At 51.9% G+C, this 17982-nt stretch overlaps 8 protein-coding genes across 8 annotated transcripts; 3 read left to right on the forward strand and 5 right to left on the reverse strand.

Annotated features, from left to right (window-relative positions):
- Positions 1-178: 178 nt before the first annotated feature.
- On the forward strand, positions 179-2075 carry N7498_008190 (uncharacterized protein; the record flags this gene model as incomplete). Its single annotated transcript, XM_058455252.1, has 4 exons — positions 179-201; positions 254-1040; positions 1123-1409; positions 1463-2075. The coding sequence occupies 4 exons, from the start codon at positions 179-181 to the stop codon at positions 2073-2075; spliced, it is 1710 nt and encodes a 569-aa protein (XP_058305240.1).
- Positions 2076-2270: 195 nt separating this feature from the next.
- N7498_008191 (NADP-dependent oxidoreductase) lies at positions 2271-3236 on the reverse strand (the record flags this gene model as incomplete). The annotated part of the gene is made up of 1 exon (XM_058455253.1): positions 2271-3236. The coding sequence occupies one exon, from the start codon at positions 3234-3236 to the stop codon at positions 2271-2273; it is 966 nt and encodes a 321-aa protein (XP_058305241.1).
- Positions 3237-4088: 852 nt separating this feature from the next.
- N7498_008192 (Glucose-repressible protein) lies at positions 4089-4415 on the forward strand (the record flags this gene model as incomplete). Its single annotated transcript, XM_058455254.1, has 3 exons — positions 4089-4103; positions 4160-4343; positions 4399-4415. The coding sequence occupies 3 exons, from the start codon at positions 4089-4091 to the stop codon at positions 4413-4415; spliced, it is 216 nt and encodes a 71-aa protein (XP_058305242.1).
- Positions 4416-4775: 360 nt separating this feature from the next.
- N7498_008193 (protein kinase RIO2) lies at positions 4776-6212 on the reverse strand (the record flags this gene model as incomplete). The annotated part of the gene is made up of 3 exons (XM_058455255.1): positions 6091-6212; positions 5856-6000; positions 4776-5794 (listed from the first exon to the last, which is right to left on the reverse strand). Exons 1-3 carry the CDS (start codon positions 6151-6153, stop codon positions 4776-4778), a joined length of 1227 nt encoding a protein of 408 aa, XP_058305243.1. The 5' UTR covers positions 6154-6212.
- Positions 6213-6644: 432 nt separating this feature from the next.
- On the reverse strand, positions 6645-9635 carry N7498_008194 (proteasome regulatory particle base subunit RPN1; the record flags this gene model as incomplete). Its single annotated transcript, XM_058455256.1, has 5 exons — positions 6645-6671; positions 6728-9040; positions 9097-9261; positions 9328-9392; positions 9491-9635. The coding sequence occupies 5 exons, from the start codon at positions 9633-9635 to the stop codon at positions 6645-6647; spliced, it is 2715 nt and encodes a 904-aa protein (XP_058305244.1).
- A 431-nt stretch (positions 9636-10066) lies between these two features.
- On the reverse strand, positions 10067-12240 carry N7498_008195 (uncharacterized protein; the record flags this gene model as incomplete). The annotated part of the gene is made up of 3 exons (XM_058455257.1): positions 10067-11214; positions 11309-11560; positions 11634-12240. 3 exons carry the CDS (start codon positions 12238-12240, stop codon positions 10067-10069), a joined length of 2007 nt encoding a protein of 668 aa, XP_058305245.1.
- Positions 12241-12496: 256 nt separating this feature from the next.
- On the forward strand, positions 12497-14898 carry N7498_008196 (mismatch repair ATPase MLH1; the record flags this gene model as incomplete). Its single annotated transcript, XM_058455258.1, has 4 exons — positions 12497-12586; positions 12654-12833; positions 12894-13160; positions 13213-14898. The coding sequence occupies 4 exons, from the start codon at positions 12497-12499 to the stop codon at positions 14896-14898; spliced, it is 2223 nt and encodes a 740-aa protein (XP_058305246.1).
- Positions 14899-15554: 656 nt separating this feature from the next.
- On the reverse strand, positions 15555-17765 carry pps1 (tyrosine/serine/threonine protein phosphatase PPS1; the record flags this gene model as incomplete). The annotated part of the gene is made up of 4 exons (XM_058455259.1): positions 15555-15678; positions 15734-15790; positions 15848-15968; positions 16034-17765. 4 exons carry the CDS (start codon positions 17763-17765, stop codon positions 15555-15557), a joined length of 2034 nt encoding a protein of 677 aa, XP_058305247.1.
- Between the last annotated feature and the right edge of the window lie 217 nt (positions 17766-17982).

Below are 17982 nucleotides of genomic sequence, written 5' to 3' on the forward strand. Positions count from 1 at the left end.
ACGATCGCCGTAGCTTAACGGATTCCCGACGAGTGGGTCCCCGAATACCCGAGTATCCGCCTCTCTCCATGCCGACTCGACCCTGTTCTATACTCACATTTTCAATGTATTCCACATCGCATGGTAGAGCCACACGCTCATCTCTCGCTTGCTTACCCTGCCGCTCGCGCCACCTAAAATGCGACGGCAAGCGACCGTGCTGTACGCGCTGCGCGGAGTACGGTAAGGAGTGTAACTATGCTCGATCGCGCAGAGGCGGGCTCGACCGCGCAGCTCTGGCAGAGCGGCGTAAACGGCTCGCTGCGACAGAAGAAAGTACGATAACCGGTGAACCGGGTCCACAAAGACCCGCAGCCGCTCAGCAGGGCCCAGAATGTACACCTCAATTCCTCGAGATGGACTTCTCGAGCAGCTACGATCTACTTAACGGGATCAGCATTGGTGATGGCACATCTGGAATGACTTCACCAGCAGCAACCCAAGTCGTTATGGGCGATATCGAGAAAGACGCCTTGGTCGATGCTTACTACAAGAACTTTCACAAGTTGCATCCGTTCCTCCCGCCCAAAAGGCACTTTCTCAGACTTTGCCAAGATCCGAGCAGACAGCTCAGCTTCACACCACTCATTGCTGTCATGCGCTTTGTTGGACATATTTTCAACTCGCACGGATGGTCAAGTCTATTGAAGGACTTCGCCGAGACGTGCTTTTCGCAGGCATTACCAACGGATCCAGTTATGGTCCAATGCCGACTCTTATATTCAATGGCTTTGTTCTGGTACGACTATAAGGCTGAATCCAAAATGGAGATGAAAAAGGCTATTCATCTTGCCGTTGATCTCCATATGTTTTCTCAAGACTTTGCGACGAAACATGGTGCCGACGACCCCGTATTGAGGGAATGCTGGAGAAGGACGTGGTGGATGCTTTACCTCGTAGACGCATACTATGCTGGAACCCTCGGCACTATGAATTTTGAAGTCGTGGATATTGAGGTCACGGTGGATCTGCCCTGTGAAGAGTCTGAATTTGAGTCCGGGGTAAGTACTGACAATCTCTCTTCTGCCTCATCCGATCGATTCCGGAGTCGGTATCGAAGCTCGCATAACTCACTTTGACCAGAAAATTCCCGCACCCAAAACCTTGGAGGAATTTGACTGCCGCGAATTCTCTCCTGAAAGTACCTTCTCATCCTTTGCGTACTTGATCGGTGCTGTACGCTGTGCGGCATCTGCAATATCGTGCGCACCAAAAATTGCAAATAAAGAAGACTCGATGCATATCCTTCAGGCTGCTGACTCCAGTCTGGATGGCTGGCGACTTCTACTTCCAGAGAATCGCAAGCAGGTCATTTCCAAAACGGGAGAAATCGACGAACTCATGTTTCAAGCACACCTACTCATTCATGTGTAAGATCCCCAATACAATGGGCCAAACATTCGCAAGCTCACGCACCAAATAGAGCCACCATCGGATTACATCGACCATTCTCCGATCTCAAGTTCAACGCCGTAGAAGACGTCTCGAGCTGCGCTCGAGAACCGCCTCTCGACACACCAACACCAGAACTTGTCAACGTGCATACGGTGCGAGTCCTCCGGTCCGTCGAAGCACAAATACGCCTTTTGGCATTGCCGGTCCGCCAATTCCACCACACCCCATTCACAACCTGCATGGTCAGCGAAGGCACCCTGGCGCTCCTCTCAGCCTGCAATTATCTGTTCAAGAGCAGGGATCTGGCAACCGCAAGAGACCAGATCCGCATGACTATCGGGTGTCTGAAGGCATTGGGTGAAATCTGGCCACGGACAGCAAGAAATGTGCGAGAGATCCAAACTATTGCGCATCATGTGTTGGGAATTGGGTCGAAGAATACCAGTAAAAGTGTTACTCCCAATTCCAGCGAAGTGCCGCCTCTGTTTGGTGGTCAAGAGCAAAGAAGTCATGGCTCCGAGGGTGAGATTTCGAGTAACGATACTGATATGCTGCCCTCTCTTGGCTCTATCGAGGATCTCTGTGGATGGTATAACCTTGGAGATCTCGATGGCCTTCCGTGGGGAATGACTGATGGATGATAAAAGTCCTGCTGATTACAATGATAATGTTCAATTGCATTTTGAGGAGCCACCGAAGCCTGTAGAGGACGGGTAGTATTGCCGCTCTTGATATACCTGCTGGCTCGTTTTGAGCTCTTCCCTATGGAGAAGACCTGTTTCATAATGTGATCTCACATGGTGATTGTAATTGCAATCCATTCATGACTGTACTGTCTAAGCTTCTGACTCGTCTGCTCCCGTGAAATCAATCACAACCTTCCCTCCCCGATTCCTCTGCCGGGCATACGCCCAAGCCTCTTCTGCCTTATGGAACGGGAATGGCTTCACTGCCAAAACCTTGATAGAACCTGCATCAATCATCGCAGATGCCTTGCTCATTCGCTCCGCATTTGGAGAGACGATGAAATACACGTATCGCACGTTGGGGTGCTCGGTGGCCTCGACCGCCTTGCCTCGTCCAACTACCCACGAGGGTGCCGGATCCCCAACAGCCACAATCACACCGTCGTCCTTGACCGTTTCCCACGATTTGGTCAAAACATCACCGCCAACCGTGTCAAAGACCAAGTCCACCCCCCTGACCCGGTTCTCCCAATTTGGCGTGTTGTAATCAATCGTCTCGTGTGCTCCAAGTTGTTTCAGATGCTCGTGAGTTCTGGATGAAGCCAGCGCAATCACGCTCGCACCAGCCAGCCGAGTCGCAAATTGCACGGCAAATGTCCCCACTGCTCCAGATGCCCCGGTGACGAGAACCCGCATACCAGATTCGAGTTTACCATGATCGATAACTGCCTCCCATGCAGTGAGGATCGGGATCGGTAAAGCGGCCGCTTCCTCATGAGATATCAAAGTTGGTTTGGGGGCGACTTCATCCTCTAGACAGAGGACGTAATCAGCCTGGCCTTCGCATCGGCCCGGTGCGATCATCGCGTAGACCTCCTGATGGAGTTTCAAAGGGCCGCTGTAATCTGGACCGAATGCGGAGATGACGCCTGATACTTCGTGTCCAGGGATGGGGGATAGGGTTGGGTAGGATTGAAGCCATAAGATCTCGTCGCCGGTTACCCCGGCCGAGTGGACGCGAATGAGAATCTCGGCTTTTTGGGGAATCGGCTTGGCCATGGAGTAATTGGTAGTGACTTGCGGGGAGGAGACATCTAGGATTTGAACGGCCTTCATCGCGTGGAATGCGCTTTCTCAAGAACAATGAACATGGGATGATTTGATTAACTGATGCACTGCTAGATCATGTACCTTGATTGTCTTTATACTACTCTACTTATACCCGCAATCATCGCTGTTGTCAGTTTGTGTTGCCGCCCTTGAGGAAACTCGGGATGCCATTGTCGCGGATACCCGGATACCCGCGACCATACGGCCGCTGCACGATGGTGCAATCCCGAGTAGGCGCCTGCAGGTGCAATGACCAGGTCAAGCTTGGCGTCAGCCACCGACACAACCGTAGTACTGTGGCTTGTGAAACCTTGAACCGATCTGCAACAGTTCTGGACTCCGGAGCCGAGGGAGATGATTGGCCTACGAGGGTTTTCAGCCACTGACGACAGTCGGGACTTCCCGAGGCTCACGAGTTCCCGCCGATCATCGCCAGGGATCACGGTCTTCACGTCAATAGCCTATTGTTTGGCTGAACTTCTCTCTGCATAGGTTGTCTAGGAGAACTTGTGTCTGACCAGTGTAGTCTGCAAAGTACGAACTACCTACCTATAGCCACAAAAACGTCCCTCGACGGGGTTTGACGAGACGAGATAAGACGACGTCTCCACAATCCTAACCCCGGATAACACCGTCTAAGCCCCCGAAGATCGATCGGTGGGCCCGGAGCCTGGACGACGATGATGACGCAGTATATTTGGAGAAATCAAGGAACCTTGCAAAGGCCATCTATCTCAAATCGAGGATAAATAGCTCTCAAATTCCCCCGGCAGACTTGAGTTTCTATCATCACATTCACTCTCACTCTCAACAACTCACTTCCAAACCAAACACATCTTACCCCACCCTTCCTTCACAATGGAGACCGTCAAGGTTCGTGATTATCTTTCCCGGTAGTCCACCAACGTCCCAGACTAACAAGCCCATAGCAAACCGTCAACTACGTCGCCGAGACCGTTCAGGGTGCCGGTGCTACCGCTTCCAAGGAGGCCAACAAGGAGGTCGCCAAGGACTCCGACGCCAAGATCAGCACCCGTGCCAATGCCGCCTTCGACGCCGTCGGTGACAAGAAGGACGAGCAGGTCCACAACACCAAGGCCGATGTCCACAAGGGTAAGTCTTGCGTCTTTGTTTATTTACCGAGAACACGTCTAATACGGATTTATAGAGGCTGCTAAGCACTAAGCGCTGAGCGCTGAGCGCTAAGTGATTGCGCGATTTGATGGACGGCTATTACCCCGATCGATCTTATCGTGTCTCGCGGGCCCCGCATGCATCACCCCGCTTCCCTTGCGGTTGTTTGATGATTACCATGGATTACTTATATAGCTTTTGTCTAAACATAATAAACAAATCTTTCTCAGGAGAAAACTATCCCTTGGTTGTAGGTCCTCGCTGACTTGGCAGGTTGAGATAGTTATCGGGATAGACGATGGGCGAAAATGAAGGCGTACGGAGACGGAACTTCACTCACGGACGCTATATTTACACTCTAGATTCATCACTCGTGATCATTAAAGTACATTCCCAGGTGGCTCGGATCGTCTACTTTTCAGATGATCCCGAGATCTCCAGTGCGTCTAATCGCTTGGAGCTCTCGTCCACTTCTGCGCTAGACTGCTCAGGTTGTTCATCGTCGGCCTCCTCTTCCTCCTCCTCGGACTCTTCATCTTCATCAGATTCCTCCTCTTCATCGTCGTCTCTCTCGCCTGCATCATCATTGGCGCCGACTTCGTCCATATATTTCTCAAGCTCGCGCGCCATCTTCCTAGAGAAGCCCGAAGCCTCGACCTCAACGTCCAGCCGCTTCCCAGGGTTCTTCAAGAACCTCTTCTTCGCATCCGCAAAGAACGGGCCCGGCGCATCGCTAACAAAATGATACTTCCGCTGGAAGAACCGCTTCACGCAGTTTACATCACGGTCAAAGTACATCTCCGCATTAGCGTGATCAATAGAGACCATCTGGGGGAAATCAATGAGAATCGGAGTCAGCTGGATATGGTCATCATCGGCATCCTCAATGTCCGGAGTATTTCCATCCTCGTCCGGAATCACTTCTTCCTTGATAAGGAGGTTAAACTCGTTAAAGTCACCGTGAATCAGACCGTAGCGCGCCAGCTCCAAAATCATATCCATCAGCTCCGAGTATAGCTTAGCCGGTTTGGGGACCTTGGCGATCTGGCGGAGCGGGAAGGCGTCGATCAGACTCATGACGATGGTGTGGCGGTTCTGGGCAATGGGCTCGGGAACTGGGAAGCCGTTCTCCCGCAGGGCTTTCATAAATGCAAACTCTTTCATCGCCGCCAGTCGAGACATGTACATCCAGGATCCTGTATGGCGGTGTCGGAGGTAGTCGCGGTTCGTCTTGACGGTTCGGAAGGAGATACGGCCGAGACGGTGGATTTTGAGAATGCGCTGTGCTCCACTGCTGTGTGCGACAACGATGATATCTGATTCTTTACCCACGCCGATCTGGTTGCCAACGGAGTAGACCACTTTTTGCTTCTGGTGCCCGTTGAGAGCCAAATAGTCGAGACCGCCGTAGGTGAGTCGGTAGCCGTCGTCTGTGGCCACCAGAGATATAAGCTGGTGTTTCAGTAGAGGGAGATAAAAGGGAAGACGTACACTTTGCGTTCTTCACCTTCGCGATCAGGTTGATTTTGGCCAGATTCGAGATGGCCCGATGCACGCCACTGCCGCCGCGGAGGCCCGAAAGCTGCACGATCAGCGGTGTCGGAACGACTTCATGGTTTCGGCTTCCGGTTTCAACCTAAAAGAGAAGACCGTCGTTAGTTATCTGGGCATTATGGCGAAAGAGCAGGCGCTCTAAGCACGGCGGGGTGGAGGGGCTGATAAGTACCCCCGCAAGAACTTTGAAATCCTCATTCGTGAGGTAGCGGATCGCCTTGGCGTCGAGTTTCATCTTGGAAAGATCTCAGGGTTCTTGACCTGAGAATAACCGGATCTTTTGGAGTAAAAAGCGTCGGGCTGCAGCTGGGAAGACTGACGCGGAGAGAAAAAAGTGATAAGCTCGTAGCCCTAAGCCCTATTTCCTATTTAGGCGAGTACCTTGGGGTTGGTCGACGCGGAGATCTAACCACGAGAAGATGAGAACATTAATTAAGGACTGATTCAAGCTTGCTACAGGAATACTAGAAAAGTTAAATATTCACCATTTCATATGTCAACCCAGGGCACAGAACGCGAGGCCCCTGATTGAGATGTAGTCTACACAAGATTTTCCCACCGATGCAGCCTGTCTAGGCCGCCCAATATACCGAATGCAGAAGGATAAAAGAAGTCCATGCTATTCCTCAGTCGTTCTGAATACATTAGGTCCAACTGTAACCCGACCACTATATGAGACCCGTCAGGGACGAGCAAGAAGAGAGATCGGGTGCTATCTCATTTGGCTTATTCGGGGCTTTCCCAGTCGGGGTTCTACATATTTCGTTAGCAAGCGTTTAACAATACGGAGTTCTGTTGGGATGGCTTACCTTGCGCAGAATTACCAAGCCTTCGAGTATGCCGCTGAGAGGGATATACTGCTCATCTTCCAGCTCGGCTCTCTCGCCGTACGACAAAAGCACCGGCGTGCTCTGAGTTTGCCATCCGGTGATGGTCTTTGGCCGACCAGCCTGACCAACGACGTCCACGGCCTGACCCACCCGCACGTTGACGGTGAGCGGGTTCAGATCCTCATCGAGAGTGACGAGGAAGCGGGGGAACATGGCGGTAATGAGGAAGTAAAGAAGGTAGTGGCTATCGGCAAGGATGAAGTCCTTGGCATCGATCAAGGACACGAGAACGGTGAGCAGACCGGCCGCCGAGACTCGGGAAAGGACCTGACGGTCGGTGTGGAAGGGGTTGAGCGTCATTGTGCCCTTGCCCATGTGCAGGAGACCCTGGGCGATGCGCACCATGAACAGGGAGTTCTGGTCGCGGTGGTAGTAGCTAGCCAGTTGACGCAGAAGCTGTGCCAAACGAGCGTTGTTGGTACCCGCACCGCAGAGACCCATGGCAAAGATGGCGTTAATAGCAACATCGTTGTCATTGTCGTGACTGTACCGGGACAGGGTGTCGTACACCTTCATCTGGGGGTTGCTGGGGCTGATCAAGCCCATGGCAAGGGGCACGGCCCGACGAATGTTGGGAGAGCCGTAGTGCATGAGATGACCGAACTGACGGAGAATCATATCCTGACCGACATCCTCACCCATGGCGATGAGCGACAGACCCAAGACAGCATAGGACTGGACCAACTCGTCACCCTTGTTCTCCTCCTTCTCTTCAATAATGTCATTGCAGATGTGAAGGAGCTCTTGTAACTTGAGTACAGTTCCGGTACCAGCCCAGGCACAAACCGAGGCAAGGACCGAGGTGGGCTTAGCCATGGGGTGATCAACGGCTTTCAAAATGTCAAGGATGACATCGACCTCCTCCTGGCGGCCGAAGTAAAGCAGCGCAAGACCAAGAGCCATGAATCGTGTCCACTTGTCCTTCAGCTGCTTCTGGCGCTCCTCATCCATCAAAGTTGTGGCAATCGCCTCGCTCACCTGATGGTTCGATGAGCCGACAAAGATGAGACCCAAGGAGACTGCAGCCATAGCAGAGAGCTGCATATCCAGCGAAGAATCCTCCACAATGGGGAGAAGTATCTCGAGGAGGTCCTCTTTGTTAGAGCCGGCATATGCCAGACCAAGACCCATGATAGATGCAACTCGCATCGGCACGTTCTTGGCCTCGAGGTTGTCAGGATCACTCAAGAGCGCAAGAGCGGGGTCAGAGTCGAGGCGGACACCGGAGTTCAGGATACCAATGGCAAGCAAAGCACCGGCCTTGACCTGGTCCTCCGATGCGTAGGTGAACTTGTCAATCTTGTCCAGCCCATCCTCAACATCCCGGTGAAGGAGCATACCCAGCGACGCTGTTGTGGAGAGCATGCCATCGTCCTTGGTCTTCCACACCCACGGGCCCTTCTCACCCTCGACCAGCATCATCTTATCGTTACCAAAGCCAGCGTTGGCAAAGGAGTTGACAAAGGCGCTAGCCAGGTTGTGCCGTGCGGAGTCGAGATTGGTGAGACCCGCTCCGCGACTGCTCTCAAGATGCGTTTTGTAAATATCCTCAGGCATCTTGGGGTCCAAGATGTTGAGCTCCTTTCCAAGAGACTTGAAGTGCTTCGGAATGGAGGTGTTGTTAAGGCAGTCGTTCAAAGCCTCACCTTCCTCATCCTCAGCGGGCAGATCAAGCCAGATCTGCTGTCGAGCAACAAGGAAAGCCATTTGCTTCTTGAGGGACTTATCGTCGGTGGCATCGATATCACTCTTGATGAGATCAATATCGTTCAATCGGATGGCGAGGACGATTGCCTGGGACAGTTTGTTGTAGCGGACGTAGATCTCGTGGGCGGCGCGGAGGAACTGCTGGTCTTCGGGGTAAGTGAGCAAGTTGACCATGCTGACCATGTACAAGCAAACTCGGGAGTATGTGTTCTCGTCCACAAAGCGCGGAATTTCTTCGATAATCTCCATCTCACTCAGAAGATCGACAGCATCAGCCTCGGCGTTGTGGCTGAGGAAATGAGGCACCAGAGACAAAGCGAGGTCCACCAGGTCCGTGGTTTCCTTCTCAGCATTCAACCGGTTCTGATATTCTTGTCCAATCTCCAGCGCCAGGTGTCTGATATATTCGTGGCCCCAAGAGGCAAGATCTTCCGACTGGGCCAACAGGCGGTACTTCAGGGTCTCCAGCTTCGCCTCGTCTCCGTAGGTCATACCGAGCACCGACAACATATCGGCCAGCGAGTCCTAGTGATGTTAAGATTAGAACAAGCTAATTGTAATGTCCTGTTAATCAGACGAACCTTAATAGGGCCAGCCGTCCACTTCTCGTAAAGCGCTGCCAGATCATCGTAATGCGGTCGGAGGAATTTCAACGGCTTGGGGACAGCCGTCATGGAAGATGTGGAGGTCTTGATGAAGTTCTTGATCGCGTCCAAGGCAGGTCCGTAAAGGGAGGTGTCGGGCTCCTATTGCGAGCTGTTGTTAGCATCAACGTCATCGTCGGCTTGGGACGAATTCGGGGATTACCGTACCTTTAACCGCTCCACGAGCATCTCGAGCTCATCTTTCAATTGTTGGTCCTCCTCACTGAGCTCATCTTTGAAGAAGTCAGCGCCTGGGTCCAAGCAGCGAAGCATCCTGCGGAAGCCACACGCTCTGCTCCGATATGCGTTGCAGGGTGTTGTCGCGACGTACCTTCCTGGGGCTCCTCATCCTTCTTTTTTCCATCCTCGGTTGTCTTCTCGTCCTTTTGGGGCTTCTTGCCGTTCAACTCGCGAACGTCATCAACCTTGCCCTTGCCCTTGTCGGCGGCGGTTGACCGTTCGCCCTCGTTCGCCATTTCTGACGGATATCTGGCGACCGGGTCGGGGGGGAAATCAAAAAGGGTTAACGGGTAATTCAAGTGTCGGAAGCCGAATTATGCCGTGTCACAAAAGAAACAAGAGATAGGGAGCTGCAGATGACGGGTGATGCAGTTGATTGTAAGCTGGTGATGGAGACGCAGAGAGCTCGGGCTGGTGCAGCTCTCGTATTATGTAATCCGCCAAGTCCTCGTCATTGTTTTGCCTCGACACCTTGTGCCAACATCAAATCGTCCTACGCGGGTGCAAAATGCTGTTCGACTTAAGTAATGTATCTCCTAAGGACCTAGTAAATAGACTATCATCCAGCCAAGATTATCCAAGCCAAGCTCCAAATATCATAACGCCACATGTTCAAGACTTAGAACGGACATCGCAGAACATGCTAGAAACCAGCTGGGATCATACATCAGCCAAGACAGAATAGATCTAGACCAGGTCCCTCCGTTACTGTACTATCCTGAGTACAGTGTCCCTGTTGTAGTCGAAACTTCTCAGCGTATTCCCTGGTTTGGCTATAGTATGTCTCCGGTGTCAATTCCTTTCCGTCGTAAGACAACAAGGACAACTCCTCAACATCTGGAAGGCCGGATTCGAAGATATCAAGGAGAGGCATAATATTAGGTGCTCGAGTTGATGGTTTCTCAGGGATATCGTCCATCAGTGGCTCAAGGGGCCTATCGGGATTATCGATTTCAGGAATGGGGATTTTGCCGGTGTTGAGACTGACTTCGTGGGCATACTCTTCCGGTGAATGATAGAGATCATGATGCACTGTCACCAGAGATGCTGCAGTATGGCCGGGAAATGACGGGTACAACATGTAGTATCCTTTGGCTCGCATCAATTCCAAAAGATATTCCATAAAGGCTGGGTATCTCCTGGATATGATCTTGTCTTGAGAGGCGATATTCGTCTTCGTCTCTGAAACCCCCAAGCGACTCGAGAGGAAGGAATGAAACTCGGTCCACTTGTCACCGAAGAACAACGCCGCGTTGCAGTTTGGCGCTTGCCACAAAAAGGATGGGATGGAGTGCGGTCCATTTTTCTTGATATCATCCATCGATAACAATGACGGCGGGCTGAACGGTTCTTTGTCAATCGTGGGCTTCGAAGATGGCAGCTCCAAAGAAATTCCCATGAGATCCAATGCGGTCTGCTTAGCGCGTGTACTCTGTTTGTACTGCAGAATGTTGTACTTAAGATAATGGTAGAATGAAGGTGCCACTTCCGTCTGTGGAGATAAAATGAGCAAGTGAGACAAGCGGGGATTTATTGGGTAAAAGCCTTCTACTGTGCGAAGAGACGAATCCGCTGGGTCCATGTAGCGTGGGTCAATACGCCGCCGAAGAGTAATGCGCCCCGCAAGCTTAGACAGTCCTTGCAAATTCTGCAAAATGCCACGCAACTGAGGATCGAGAGATGGCGGCAGCTCGATGGTCAAGCTGGGTGTTGATCCAAGATAGTCCGCAGCATCTAAGGACCGGATGAGTCTTATCAGAGACCCTGATGATTTCGATGCGTGAACGACCATGTCAACGCGAATATCATTCCAGACTATTATGTGTCAGTATCAAAGGGATCCGAGCATGTTTCAAAATCCCTTCTTGACATGTTTTCAAAGTTTTTTCTTATATGCAGAGAGTTTTACCTTTCAAAGCAGTGCTATCGATGAAGGAAATCCACATGAGGTCTCTGGAAGCTGAGGGAAGCGCAATATGAGGAATTTCAGCTTTCCGTTTATGAATTTCCAACCCATTCAGAAAGAAGGAGTCTTCCCAGCCTTTTTGCTGTGTGATGATAACTTCTGGAGCCACATATGCTTGAATCAAACCAAGGCCCCCGGAAGCAGATCGTTCCATGCGAGCATCGGAAGATTCAGACAAATGATCCGGTCGACCGTCTGTGTTGATACGTAGTTAGCATTATAATGCATCGTTAGACCGAAGGACCGAGAGATCTAGAAGAGAACTAACCATGCCATGTCATAGGGCATTCTGCGTCTGAAATCCCGTTTACTGTTTTGATTCCTTCAATGGAAACTTGTTCCTTGCCCATGATAACAAAATGTACACGATTAAATTGCTTGCGCGCCATTTGACAGGCCAAAGGCAACATGTCAGAGACACAATGCAGGTTCGAGCCGGCAAAAAGCACTGCACGGCTAGGTTTGCGCTCCGGGTGCTTGTTGGGGGGAAGAGACCTGGCCAGTTCATAGAACTTGATCGCCCCATCAAAAGTCTCTCCTTCGGCATCTGTTTGTGGCACGTATCGTGGTGGATCCTCGGCTTTAAATATAGCAGGCGACTGAACCGGAGCTGATTGCGGCGGCGAAGGAGGAGGAGGGTGTCTTAAACGCGCAATCGTCGGGTTGTATCGTTCGGCGGCCGGGGCAATATCGGTGGGCATGTGCTTGAAGAATTGATACAAGAGTACCAAAACAAAAACAGCGATCAATATCCGACGAGGGCGAGGGTACATGCGATTTTGTGCAGGACGCAATCGTGCCTGGTTGGAGTGGAGATCGTCGTCTTTCTTGCCCAGCTCCTCATCGGCGCGCAAGGGCATCTTTGCGGGCGCCATGATATAGTGCGGCTGGCGGTGGAGCCAGAAGATCTAGAGAGAGCATTGAGCCCAGCTCAACTCTTGGTAATTTTGAAGAAACCAACGAGAAGTCCGAGGTCGAAAGGGTGCGAAGGGGTCGAGAGGGTGAAAGATGATCTCCACAAATAGTGAGATCAACGCCTAATCGCCTTATCGCCAACTCGAGCTCCGCGTTTCTTCCCCACTTCACGGTGCGCGCACGCGACGCAGCATCCTGAACACCACGGCATACAATATGGATCTGGATTCTCCAGACCAGCATGGTACTAAGCGTGCGGTGGAGGAGTCAGAGGTCTCTGGGTCGTCCAAGCCCAAGAGAATTAAGGTACGAACAGCTCTACCCATTCGGTGAAACACTACCTAAAAGGAGCCGTACTAATGAGCCTCCACAGGCCCTCGATCCCGATGTCGTCAACAAGATCGCAGCCGGAGAGATTATCGTAGCTCCAATGCACGCGCTGAAAGAGTTAATCGAGAACGCTGTCGATGCGGGCTCTACTTCGATCGAGGTTCTGATCAAAGATGGAGGGTTGAAGCTTTTACAGATTACGGACAATGGGCATGGTATTGATGTGAGTTGGCTTGATCTTGACTCCCCAATAGATATGGATAATATAACTGATAGCTTCCAGCGCGACGACCTCCCCATTCTCTGCGAACGATTCACCACATCCAAACTCAAGGAATTTGAGGACCTCTCTTCGATCGGAACATATGGTTTCCGCGGCGAAGCATTAGCCAGTATCAGTCACATCGCTCATCTGACAGTGACAACAAAGACGGCTGGGTCTAGCTGCGCCTGGAGAGCACATTACGCTGATGGAAAGCTGGTTCCGGCAAAGCCAGGACAAAATGCCGCTCCCAAGGCTACCGCTGGCCGTGGAGGAACACAAATCACGGTAACTACGACTGCTTGTCTTCGATTTGATAGGGTTCTAACGAAAGAAACAGGTCGAGGACCTGTTCTACAATGTCCCTACTCGCCGCCGTGCGTTTCGCTCCGCGAGCGAAGAGTACGCGAAGATCCTCGATGTTGTTGGTCGGTATGCAGTGCACTGCTCTGGTGTTGCCTTCTCATGCCGCAAGCATGGTGACTCGGGAGTTAGTATCTCAACGCCCTCCAGCGCGACCATTGTCGACCGAATCCGCCAAATTCATGGCAGTGCAGTGGCAAATGAATTGGTTGAATTCGAGGCCTCAGACAGCAAGCTTGGTTTCCGTGCCTCGGGCTTAGCCACCAATGCCAATTATCATGTCAAAAAGACGACCATCCTGCTCTTCATCAATCACCGCGCTGTGGAATCAACTGCTATCAAACGCGCGGTGGAACAGACATACTCCGCATTCCTGCCAAAGGGTGGACATCCTTTCGCATATATCGATCTGGAAATCGAGCCACACCGCGTGGATGTTAATGTTCACCCGACTAAACGTGAGGTGAATTTCTTGAACGAAGACGAGATCATTGAGATGGTTTGCAATGAAATCAGGTCCAAGCTTGCCAAAGTTGACTCGAGCCGAACATTCCTCACCCAGAGTCTTTTGCCCGGCGTTCAGACCATCGATACCATTCAGCTTGATCAGGGCTCAGACAATGAAGGTGTAGCAGATGGGAAGGTAACACGCACACCGAAGACACCCGCCACATCCAAAAGACCATACGAAAACAATCTCGTCCGCACGGATTCCAAAGTCCGCAAGATTACCTCCATGCTTGCCCCATCTCCTGCACAACCTGACACGCCTACCATCCCCGGCAATCCACCATCATCTATACTGGACGACAGTCTCCAGTACGAAACCACAGACCGTCAACCCCTCCGCATCGCCCTCACGTCCGTCAAGAGCCTTCGCAGCGCTGTTCGTGACACCATGCATAATACGTTAACGGAAATGTTCGCGTCACATACCTATGTCGGTCTCGTGGATGAACAACGACGCTTAGCAGCCATCCAATCCGGAGTGAAACTCTACCTAGTAGACTACGGTCTCGCCTGCAATGAATTTTTTTACCAGGTCGGGCTGACGGATTTTGGCAACTTTGGCGTCATCCGTTTAGATCCTCCACCGAAGCTGGTAGATTTACTGAAGATTGCCGCTGAAGCGGAGCAGCAGAGACATAGCAGCAACGATGCGAATACAGAGACCATCTTCGCCAATGCCGCAGAGATGGTAACACAGACCCTGATCGAGCGCCGTGAGATGCTGGACGAATACTTCTCAATAAAAATCAGTGCCGAGGGCGAGCTCCTCACGATTCCACTTCTTTTGAAGGGATATGTGCCCTCGCTAGCAAAACTGCCGCGATTCTTGCTCCGGTTGGGTCCCTATGTGGACTGGTCTGGCGAAGAAGAATGTTTCCGCACCTTTCTACGTGAACTCGCGACTTTTTATACCCCAGAGCAGCTCCCAGTCGCACCATCGAAGGATGCTTCGACTTCCGATGAACCCAACGTGGACGCCCCAACAGAAGAAGACCCGATGATCCAAACACGCCGTGCGCAAATGGCCCGAATGCTAGAGTACGCTGTATTCCCAGCTCTCCGTGCACGACTAGTTGCTACATCGCGGATGCTAAAGGGCGTGGTGGAGGTTGCCGATCTGAAGGGACTCTACAGGGTATTCGAGCGATGCTAAGGTGATCCGAACTTATCAATATACCAATATGGATGATAAATCAAACAAACCCCCATACATGTTCGTAGGATTCGCAGTAAAAAAGTCCAACAGTGATCCAGATTTTAAGACCACGCCGTGTCCATTCCGCGGGAAACACGAACCCATAATCCAATACAAGAAGAAAAAGAATCACCAGACTATGCAGTCACAAAGACGGAAAGATGGCACACCGCCAGCCCCGTCATATGGATGATCACGCGATATTCATGATTCGCGAAGAAGTGGAATGGAAGGGGAAAGATGTTGCTGTAAAATATGAGCTGGACGGATGTAAAGTCCAAGAAGAGATGAAAGATAAAGCAGAGAATGGAAAGATAAGGCTTAAAGAACACGACAGAATCATGTGAGGTTGGTGAAAAGCATTGAATCGTCGTTGTTGATAATCCCGTATCAAATTCTCGCAACGCCAAGCGCCAAAATCCAGCGAAAAGCCAGCCCTCGTTCGTAGCAGTCATGTGTCAAGATCGTTCAACGTGTAAATGTGTGGTCCGACTTTCTAAGAAGTGCGGATCTGGCAACGTGAGAAAAAACAAAAAAGATTAAGAATATCGCGGTCAGACATATGAAGTCAAGTCTGGTGGAAGGGAGAGTTGAGGCTGAAGCCGGTGATACCCTTAGGTTCTAGAGTAGGGTTTGTTGAGGAGTGCAATCTCGCGGGCGACAGTTGGCCATTCGAGTTCGCGTTTCAAAGGGCCGCGTTTCTTCATTTGGCTCTCTTCCCATTGGAGGAGTTCATAGCTGGAGAGGAATGTCAGTGATCAAAAAATTTGAGGGTGGGAAGAGAGATCCTTACACAAAGCGGAGATGGGGCTGAATAATCACGTTCAGTCGTCTAGCGCGGACAAAGCAACTGGGTTGAGGTCAGTTTTGGCTTCAAGTCTAGGGTTTCAAAGAAGGTGTGACATACTATGCGCGAGGGAAGGAGAGACCCTGTGTTTTCATCACCTCGGCAATGCAAATGCTGGCAGATCGGGAAACGCCAACACGGCAGTGAACCAGGGTCGCCATGCCTTCTTTCTTTTCATGCTCTTAAAAAATGTCAGTGACACGTTCAAAACAAACCATGGACGACAGTTCGGTGGGTTTCACTCACCGAGAAATTCCAAACACCTATCGATCTCCTGCCAGAGTGGGTCGATACCGTTATCTTGAACGTTGTCAATGTACATGAGGTTGTCTTTGCCCCATTTGTCACGGGCCTCGCTGCTCCACGAAACGGGCTCGCCGATGCTCAAAACGCGTCGGATCCCAAGTTCCCACAACAAATCCGGGTTGTTGGCATGATTGAGGTTACCCAGATACAGCCATGGAAGAATGCGACTGGGCAAAGAGCCGTCCATCTTCAAAAACCAGTTGGGATCCCAGATTTCCGAGGGGTCGCTGGAACGGGTTACCGGGCTCTCTTGCAAAAGACGTGGCTGAACGTGACTTAGGAACGCAACGTCCGTCGGGTATGCGAAGAAGTTCCGACCCTTTTCACGATGCAGACGAAGCCACGCTTCGTGCGCGGGAACACCTTCGGCGAACATGAAATACGCAACTGCCAGCAGCGAGCTCTCGGTGTAGCCATCGGCACAATGGATGAACACTCGACGAGCCTTCTTCTCCTGGTGAGTCATGGCGATGTCGCCGTCACGGTCTGCCACTTCGGTTGGCTCGGGGTGAGCGAGGTAGTAGATCCATCGAATGGTGGCGACAAGGTCTTCGACTTCGCGGGTGTGGCCCGAAGGGAGTACAATCGAGCCAGACGAGGGGAATTCCATTCGCTGGGGAGCGCTCTCGAGCTTTGCGTCGAGCGTGGCCAAGAAACGAGGACCGGGGATACTGGCGAGATCGCTTGCCTCGATCATCAGATCATACGGAACCGTCTCGGGCTCATCACATACTCCCGGTCGAAGCATGTAATCAGGAGTCGGTCCGAGCCAGACATTGGTTGAGATCTCCGACGCACGAGACATGCTGCACATCTCCAGACGCTCCCATTGAGAGAAGTCCATGACCCGACCAGTGAGTTGGCCAAGCGAATTGATAGCGACCAGCTGGGGGAGTTTCTTCTCAATATGGTGGAAGGAGCTTGTGACCACGAAGGTGTTGTAAGTCGGCCGTTCTTGCAAGGGATCATTCTTCATGCGCCAAGCCTGCTGGGCCATCGCAAAGTCCTCTGCCAGCGCAAGAAGCTCCGACTTGCTGGCTCCATCTTCGGCATAAACCACTATATCCGACATGGCAGCAAGTTTGGCAGTCTGGATATGGAAGTTGCGCACCGAGAAACCCTCCGGCGGGTCGGCCATCAAGAAACGCGATGAGGGCGAGATGACTTCGCTGGGAGCGACGGCACCTTTGATGCGTGCCTTGCTCAGATCACCGCCCAACTTGACCACCGTGATTCCGCGCCAACATTTCGGTGCTCGGCGCAGGGACTTCTTGCGACCGGAGAAGAAGCCCAACTGCAGGTGGTTATCGGGGTGGAGGCCATGCAGCCAGGGGAACATTTGCGATGGATCAGGCAATGGCTGCGCTGCCATGTGATCCAGCGCAGAAGATAAGGTCTCGGCATCGATGGCATAGATATTGGGTGCCGGCGGGCACGAAATACGCACAAAGCCATCGGCCGGGTACAGGAGTGAGGAAGTCTGATCATTGGTGGTGCGTTGTGCAGGAGTCTCCCGCAGAGACTCGGAGGAAGACGGGCCTGTTGGGCACACCGGCAGATGCTTGTTCGGAATCGGGCTCGACCGTCTGTTGACGGAGAGGGCGGATGGGATGGAAGAAGGAGGAGGAGTGGAATGGCGCAGCGCCTGCTGTTGAACGACGACGGTTGCCATGATGGGCTAGTGGAGTGTCGACGATCGCAAGTATCGAGCAGTTTCGTATCACACAATTCGGCAGCCGCGCAACAAGAAGATCACATCCTTTGCAACAGGGGCTGGGGGGAAGGTATGAAGTGGAAGAGCGGGCTCTTCACGGAGTTTCGGTTGATGAAACAAAGTACAGAGGGCACGGAGAGAAAGAATGTGAAGGGGGCGAAGAGAGAGACAAGCG

This window comes from Penicillium cinerascens (genome assembly GCF_028974065.1).
Source record: "Penicillium cinerascens strain IBT 15544 chromosome Unknown scaffold_4_segment0_segment0, whole genome shotgun sequence".
Lineage (NCBI taxonomy): Eukaryota > Fungi > Ascomycota > Eurotiomycetes > Eurotiales > Aspergillaceae > Penicillium > Penicillium cinerascens.